This window comes from Amblyomma americanum, chromosome 11 (genome assembly GCF_052857255.1).
Source record: "Amblyomma americanum isolate KBUSLIRL-KWMA chromosome 11, ASM5285725v1, whole genome shotgun sequence".
In the NCBI taxonomy this organism is placed as follows: domain Eukaryota; kingdom Metazoa; phylum Arthropoda; class Arachnida; order Ixodida; family Ixodidae; genus Amblyomma; species Amblyomma americanum.
Genome location: NC_135507.1, coordinates 122,559,598 through 122,568,574, shown reverse-complemented (window position 1 = coordinate 122,568,574; position 8,977 = coordinate 122,559,598). Strand labels below are relative to the sequence as shown.

At 46.0% G+C, this 8,977-nt stretch overlaps 1 protein-coding gene across 2 annotated transcripts in view; it reads right to left on the bottom strand.

Moving 5' to 3' along the window:
* Window positions 1-237: 237 nt before the first annotated feature.
* LOC144110219 (proton-coupled folate transporter-like) overlaps window positions 238-8,977 on the bottom strand; it is a 129,963-nt gene continuing 121,223 nt past the window's right edge. The window contains exon 7 of one of the 2 annotated variants that reach the window (XM_077643057.1): window positions 238-5,280. In XM_077643057.1, the coding sequence (XP_077499183.1) occupies window positions 4,957-5,280 (324 nt within the window). In that variant the 3' untranslated portion in view covers window positions 238-4,956. The remainder of the gene's footprint in view (window positions 5,281-8,977) is intronic. The other variant, XM_077643058.1, reaches the window with a different exon arrangement.

The following is an 8,977-nucleotide window of genomic DNA, read 5'->3' as shown; positions in this document are numbered from 1 at the left end:
AGTCATAATTAGCCTGGTTGTGAAATACTCAAGAATTATTTCTAGACTTCCAACAGAAAATCCTGCAACTTGGGCGCTTAATGAAGAATCACCCAGGAAGAACACAGTGTAAATGTAGCCAAACCCAGAAAAAGAGTTTCATGACAGAACTTTACTCTTGCATTGTACAGAAGCCGGTCACTATTTAAACATATTCGTTCCTCAACGTACCAGAGGTCCCAGTTAGAATTGGGCATCGTGTGAAAAATGTAAGACGGCAACAGCACGCTCCGTTTGCTTTTGTCCGCACGTGCAGCTGTTCTATTACAGCCTAATTTCGTGCGCTTTACGCTATGCGCAAAACTTCCGCCATGAACCACTCGAACTTACCTCGCACAAGCGTGTGTTTCTTGTCGCCACGGACTTCACCCGGCCGATCCTATGAAGCCAGGCAAGGCGCCTTTTCTCGTTGTTTTTCCCGCGTGGAATAAAAAACAAACTCTGTGGAATAGACCCTGTCCGGCTGCTGCACCCGAAAGCGCAGCAGCCTGGCATGTGGCCTCGAAATGCTTTTTTTTTTTTCAAACCCGAGAGACAAGCGCGACACGCAGGAATCCCCACACTGCCACTGCCGCTTGAGGCGTCCACGCTACGTCTGCTTGGAAGCTTGTGAGTGACCGCAGGCGGCGGCAAGTCACGTGACCTACGTTGACCAATCGCTGGCTCAGCGGCGCGCGGAAAAAGTTCGCGGTGCTCTAGAATTATCCGATGGTTCTAATATTTTTATGACATTAACGCCACGCTACGACGGCGGCGCGAACTAGTCTACGAAGGATCGGCGCGGGGAACCGCGTGGTTTGTTCGTTTGCCTGTGTGCTTCGCCGGCAGATTTAGACGATGATGTCAGGTCTTACTCTAAACACATTCCTCGGGAGAGCCGTTACATGGATGTCTGCAAGCTAACAAAGCAGAAGAGGCGCTGAAGGTCACTGCGGGTTCCTGTTCTGGAGCCAGCAACAGAGAGGATGCCAACACGCGGTTTCAATGCAGCAGTGAAACGCTCGCAGGACCGTAGCAGCACAGTTTTTGTCAGGTACCCAGTCTATAAATATACTAAAAACGATGATTTTTCAAGACTACAATTGGGCCTATGTGACAGTGAGGCGCTATAAAGGAGTATAGACGCCTAGCTTTTGGGTGCGTGTTTTCTTTTTTGTAATGATGCGCAAGTCATTAATGTGGATCACGACCGCTAAACAATTAATAATAAAATTTATTTCTCGTGCTGTCTCGGTTTCGGTTTCAACAGCGGAGCGATGACTGTGGCGTCAAAGTGTGGTTATATAGGCTGGCTTCAGCGCTGTAGTTAATTGAAAAGATGAAGCAGCGATTATATGGATGTTTTTGCATGCCTCACGTGACAAAAAAAAACACACTGACGTCACAGACATCGCTCGGCTGTTGAAATAGAAACCGAAATAGCACGAGAGAAAAGTTCGATTATAATTTTTTTAGCGACCGTAGGCGAATACCACGCGGTGATTCATGCGTAGTAGTGTCTTCCGCATCATTGTAAAGAAGAAAACATACCGCCAAAATTAGGTGTCTGAACTCCTTTAAGTTAAAAAAAAATATCGCCGAACACACATGACAATCGGGCAAATTTCAGGCACGGACAGCCTTGCGCGAGATTCTATCTGTACTGCAGGCCTTGTTACGGCATGCGTACACGGTGATATGGCGTTTTCCTATTCATAGAGGGGTGTGATATAATGATATCATTCGAAGTCCCATAATTCTCATTGTTTTTAACTTTAAACGCCTAATGCAGTGACTCTCGTTGCAATCACAGAGACGAGTGGATGAAAAGAATCGTCTAGAATTGAACGAAAATAATGGTATCATAGCGGCGTTAAATTCATTACACGTCTTCCATCTGCGCAGCAACTGAGGTCCCAAAGTGAGAATAATTTCTTTGAAAAGACAGCACGTGGAAATAAGGTGACCTCGTTGGTTTCCATAACACCTGTTCATATGATTACAAATCTGTGCTCATATAATTTCGACCACCTGGGCTTTTGTGCGTGTACATCGCACAGTATTCGGGCCTCTAGCATATCTACTCCATCGATATGCGACAGCGGTGGCAGGGATCGAACGCGCGTCTTTCGGGTCAGCAGCCGAGCGCCATAACCACCGAGCCCCGGGCTGAAAATATCCGGAGCCCTTCACTACGGTGTCCGTTATTGACATCATTTAATGTAGCAGATGTTTAAAACTTATTGTTTAATCAAATACACAAAAGCGCGCAAATTTATCAGTTCAAACAGAAGCGAAACTGACATCCAAACTTTTCTAGGTTGTCTTTGCGAAGCAGCTGGACAAACGCGCGATAGCTCTGCCTTGCTTACATGATATCCTGGATTTGTCATTCATTCGCTGTGCAAAATTCTTGGTCGTCGATGTCACGGATTTTAAATTCCCGCCAATGCGCCACGACAGTCAACGCTCCGTCTTCTCGCCGGCAGGTTGTAAACGCCGCAGCGCGATTTCTTCCTTGTTTATCGCTTATTCATTTACACCCTCGAGGCACGCGAGGTTGTCGAGTCCATCGACAAACAAACGCTCGTTTATCGTGGCATGCTAAAACAAGCGTGATTTCATCGCAGTTGGTGCTTGACCAGTGTTTGCGAGGAGAGTGGAAGGGAAGGAGCAAATCACATTTTATGCCAACCAAAGCCGCATCACGAACTTTTTCGGGGCTGATGGTATCGCATGCAGTTGAGGGGGTCCTAAGAACGCTTGGCATACCGCAGTGGTGGTAGCTTGTTCTGCGTAAAATATGTGCGAAATTTACCGATTTCGGGGATAGACAAACGTTTATTACCAGGATACCCTTAAGTTCAATAGGTCGTCAGAGGGGTGATGCGAAGCAGAAATTCTCTATTTTGAAAATAGAAGTAAATAGCTAACGGAGACAGCCATTTTTCATGCCGGCCTTTCGCAAAAACAATTTCCAAGAACATTTCGCAACAAAAAAAAAAAAGGTGTAAAATTTTTCGCTCCCTAAAACGGCCAGTTAGAGAGGGCGCAAGTAATTTGGTTACAGTAAAGAGCACGAGCGATCGTGATTGGGTTCGGTGGTGGTGACTACATGTGGTGGGAGGGTTGCGGTCTTGGCCAGTTGGTACGTAGCTTTGAATAAATAAATCATTCAAAAGACGAAGAAGAGCCTGGACTACCAACTGTGCTTTATTGTAACAGCACAACAAAGTCTTAGTTGTCGTGCTGCTCATGCTCGGCTGCTTCTCCTGGGAGACGGAAGTAATCATTTAAAAAAAGTAGACTTGTTAGTCGAAGAAAAAGCAAGCGTAGCAGGGGGCGGAAGAGTTTAAGAACCTTACGGGGATACGATCGCCGCAGCTGTCAAAGAACACGATTAATTGGAGAGTTGTTGGAGAATGATTATGATGATTATGATTTGGATTTTTACGGCGCAAGTGCATCTCTGGGCAAAGAGCGCCGTGGCACAAGGTATTTTCGATTACTCAAGGTGGGGTCAAAAACCCATTTTTCAAGCAAACATTTTCCAAGAAGCCTTTGCCCTGCCGTGGGCGTAGTCAGGCTGATGGTGATGACGACGGTGATGTTGTTGCCGTTTACCCCCAATCTCTTCATCTTTTGACTGGTTTATTTACTCAACACTGTGGCAGTTTTGAAGTGGGGCGGAGGGCATTTCTGCTTCAGTTCCAGCTTTTTTTTTTCTCGAGGCGTGCGATGGCCGAAGAGCGAAAGAGCAGCACTGCCCTTTCAGCTGACCTTTTACGAAGATTATAAGTGCTCGAAGTCACTAGAGGGATCAGTTTAACAGCAGCTTTAATTATCGTAAAGGTAAGGCATTTCAGTGCATGCCTCGCCAGGTGCACTCAAATGCAAGTGCACAATATATTCCATCGATATGATATACGCGACTTCAAATTTCACGAAGCTATGCTGGGCGATACCACAACGAATAGTTGGAACGTAAAGGGTGGTATGCGGCTCTGGTGTTCGTAAATACAACTGAGCATTGTCACCGATTTACCTTTGCTATGCTCATATATGAAGCTAACAGTACACAGCAAGGCAACCTCACAAGACAAGCACAGTAAAGGCCGAGTTCAGCATGATAAGCACACCTTGAGAAGGAACATAACACATATTTTTGACGCCTTTGGACAAATACGAAGAAATAATGGACAAATTCTCATTAAATTGGTGCCGTCTTCTGTAGCAAGCAAAATTAAGCTGTTCCAGCCACTTTCTCGCAGAGAATGGTGATATACTTAGCAGCCAGGCTTTCACCGGTATCCTTGCCGGGCTCGCGGTGACGACATTTGCTTTAAAGAAAACATTACATGATTCGTAAATTAAAAAAGAACAAGCGTGTTGACCTGAATCCTGCGCATAAGGATTTTAGCTGTATTTTGAAATACGTCACCATTATATAGCAGGTATGGACCCAGCTACGGGGCAGTGCTGCGCACGTCACACTTTTGGGTGCTTTTATTTTACATTTTTTTTTTGACCGACTAAATGCAGGTGACGCCAAGCATGTCTCAGTCGACTGTCACACTTGCTGCAAAAAAGAAAACACACAAAACGAAACATGGCAAGTGCTCACGCCCAACGACACCTCGTTAAGTACGAACCCTCCCATCAAGTGCGGAGGCTCTGAAGGAAGCAATAAACATGACAAAAACACAGCCACACTCGGCTCACATCGTGTCCGCGACAACGATGTGAGTGCTCTTCAGTATGCACATTGAAAGTGATGGTCAAAACCTGCGTAAGAAAGTCGCGAGCGGAAGCTTGGAAGGAGTACAGCACTTGCTGCAAACATCCCTTAGTGTAGTTCACCGAAACAAAGCCTAACGCTGCCTGCTCGATCTGCACAATGGTCAATAAACAAACGCTCGCAGACGTTGGCATCCCCTTTTACACGGCCGAGTGTCTGAGAGACACTGCAGGGCGCTTCGCACTGCCCATGACAGCAGCTCGTGGTTGCGCGTTGCTAGGAGGTCGGAAGCAGGACACAGCGGAAGAACTGAGGCGCACTGGAAAATGCGCATCTGCAGCAGCGCGGCGCTGCCTGGTGAGGGTGGGGAGACCTGTTGCGCCCTCTATTGGTCGGTGTTCGAGTAGGCCGGCCCCATGGGAGCGCCGTCCCAGTCTTCGCCCACGGCGGGCAAGTGTTCGGGTTCCTTGGCCGGCGGCGGCGGACAGACGCAGGGGGGCTCCCGGTACACGAACCAGCAGTACCTGCGCCGTGCATTTGGGCCACATGTTCATGACTACCTTTCGACAAAAATAAAGATTACGGCCGATTTGCGCAGTTAGGCCAAATGCAAAATATTTACGTTAGAACTTCGATTTTCACGTCGGTTGGAGTGTTCAGATCCATTTCTCACTAATGGAAGGTGTTACGATAGCGATAATGGGTTAAATTGGCGATTCTTTGCATTCACGGATACTTGCAAGTTGCCATACAGCCTGGAGAAAATGACGCAAGCCAACAGTCACCGTTGGCCAACAGTTGGCTTGCATCATTTATGTCATAACGAGCACCTCTTTCCGTTCCCTTGACTCTGACACAGTGGTGCAGCGGTTAAGCGACGCGCCACTGCCCTGCGATGGCAGGTGCTGCCACCGGTGGGGCTTGTGAGACCCAAGTTGCTCTTCCCGAGCGACCTCTCGTGCCCAGCCATTAATTTAACTCCCACCTACCACGGTAGACAGTATTCAAAATCCGGTGGAAGGTTGACAGGGTTATCTAATATACACACGTAAATACACCTGGAGAGGTTGCCAACAACCAAGTGGGCACATGGTCAGCATGCCACAAAGGAGGCTTCACACAAACACGCAAATGCTAACTGAAGGGAATGGCCACTGTAAGTGCGAGTGCACCAAAAGCAATTGCAACCGTGACTGCCTCACCCAACTCTCTATGTCGATGCTAATGCGGAACGGCTGTGACGATACTTGCAGTTCATTTATCTACAGCGCTCGAGCAGTGTGCTGCTAACAATGCTTGCCAGAGTGAGGTTCTTCTTTCTGCTCTACAGTCACCCACCAAGTGTCTATCCACGATTGCTCATTCATCCAAATTCATTTATTTATTTATTTAATATTGCCAGCCTTCGTAGGCCCAGGCAGGAGGGGAAATGCAATGAGATACAAGGCAAGGTAACATTTAGCACAAAAATTAAAAGGTAAACAAACCAAGGACAACACATACATGATTCGAACGAAAAAAAAAATAGGCAAATTGAACACAATTTCTCGCCAGAACCAAACATACAACATTCAAAAGTTTATATAAAAAATAGGCAGTGATCTCCGTGCTTAATAGTCCACTCAAAAGAAGCTGCTTCCAGTCCGTTATTGATCGGGGAAAATAAGAATATTTATACAAGTTGGCTCTGGTACGATAAAGTGTTAAGGGCAGTGGGCGTGACGATGTGTCCTTAATCGCGGCACTAGTGGTTTTATGTAAGGGTCGGGGCTCATTGATAACTTATTTTTCAACAAAAAGAGAAATTTTAGTCGCAGAAGCTATCTTCGAGTATCCAGTGTCTGTATACCATTAACATTCAATAAAGCTGCAGGGGAATCGGTAGTGCGGAATTTAGAAAAAATAGAACGAACTGCTTCTCGCTGAATCATCTCTAAACCACGGATATCGGTTTTAGTGAAAGGATCTCACACTGTGCAGGCATATTCTAATTTCGGTCTAATGATTGATCTATAAGCTAAAAGCTTAGTTGCGGAAGTGGCTCGTTTTAACTTACATCTAAGAAAACACAGTTTACTGATAAATTATGCACAAATGTTAGAAATTTGATCATTCCAACTTAACGTATTAGTTATTTTCACACCAAGGTACTTGTACTGCGTTACTTCTGATAGGCACCGTGATGATAGGCGGTACTGATAAGATAGACTGTGTATTCTATTAGTTATTCTCATGTAAACTGTTTTTTTCAGCATTTAGTTTCATACCGTGCCTGCAACACCAATCGTGAATGCTGTTGAGGTTAGAGTTAAGCACTACATGGACCTCCGGAGCTCGAATTTCTGTGAATAAAACGCAGTCATACGCGTTGTGGATCGTCATACTCGACAGACCCATCTACAAGTGAGATAATGCATCTCTCTTCCACAGATGATTTAACTATTCTTGAAGAACATGTGCCAAAAGCCCTTTTTTGAATTTCATCTTTGCTGTTTGCCGATTCTTTTTCCGCTTTTACTGTATCGCGAGTTTCCTGTTCAAAGCTGTATGTTGCACATATTTTGTGACCTCCACATGGTGGCACTGGACTGCGTTTCTTTTGACCTGTATTGCCTTCCTGCCCGACCTTCAACAATTGCAGTATGTTTTAAACAAAAATAACATAAAAATAACACATAAAACCTAATCGATAACGTATGAAGCCTGGCTATATATTTCCGACCGTTTCGCCCTTTTTTTTAATTAAAAGTTGTTAGTCAGCGCTGTGTTCCGTGTTTCAGTGTGTCTCTCTACCAAAACTTCGTGCTGGGTCCCATATGGAATCATACCAACTGGCCCAGAAGAATGCCATTTTGCTGACTACGCCCTCTGCAGGACAAAGGCCTCTCCCATATTTCTCCAACTGACCCTTTTCTACACCACATGCGTACACCGTATGCCCGCAAACTTTTCAATCTCATCCGCCCACCTAACCTTCTGCTGCCCCCTCCTACGCTTGCTTTTCCTTGGAATCAACTCCGTTACCCTTAAAGACCAGCGGTTATCTTGCCTTCGCATTACATGCCCTGCCCAAGCCCATTTCTTCCTCTTGATTTCGACTAGGATGTCATTAACCCGCGTTTGTTCCCTCACCCCCTCTGCCCGCTTCCGGTCTCTTAACGTTACACCTATCCTTTTCCTTTACGTAGCTCACTGTGCAGTCATTTTTTTTTATCCTGCGCGTTTCTGCACCATGGCTGAGTAAAAATACACTAGCGAAGCGTAATTAATCTAATCGCAGCTGCCATGCTAAGGGCGGTTCGCACGTCTATTCGGCTGCTCCCTCGAGCACAAGCATTATCTCCGGAAGACAGGAGCTGCTTCAGAACTTCGCTTTATTTCCTCCGCACGGAGTTACGTGAGCGATCTGGACAAATGTGATCGGGTCTGCACAGTCTACGTCACCCTTGTGTATAGCCCTCGTGTGGTGCACCTCCCTGCATCACTGTCGACGCAGCTTCTGCCTTGTGCAGGCAACGCTTGTGCGGAAGTAGCGCCACACAGTCCTGCAGCCAGGCACGAGCATTTTGCCCGGACAGCTTGGAGTACTTTCAATTCGCAGTTTTTGCTGCGTTGGTGCACAATGCTGGGGCGCCCTCATTGAGCGTTACATTTCCTAGTAGAATACAACCACGCCGGCAGGGCACCTTAGCCATAAACAGCGTCCATTGTTAGATGACATTCCTTTCTATAATCAATTAATGTACATGGTGCACACTGATTGTAGTTACTTTGTGGGTGAGAAAATCTTTCATTATAAAGCAGAAGAAAAAACACATCGCCGGTGGGATCCGAACCCACGACTTCTATTTTTCCTTTGATCAACGTCACAAATTAAAAAAGTAAAAAAATATATAGAGAAACATGGTTTTCTAGGTTTTGGTGACTACTGGTTTCCTAAATTCTTATGTCCTAACGAGCACATCATTGCCCTACCCGTGTCTGCTGAAAGTTTATCCACCACCATAAATGAACTTGTTGCCAGCTGCTGCAGCGTAAGTTGAAGAATATTGCGGTAGGCGCCGTGCACCATTTGATTCGGTCGAAACAGCAGCAGCCATGGAAGCATTGCATAACCAGGGTGCAAAAAGAGGTATATGTAAAGGTACCGGAAGGTATCTATAGCGGCTGCACAGGTACCACAGTCCTGCACACAAAAGTAATTAAATACCAATAAGGAGG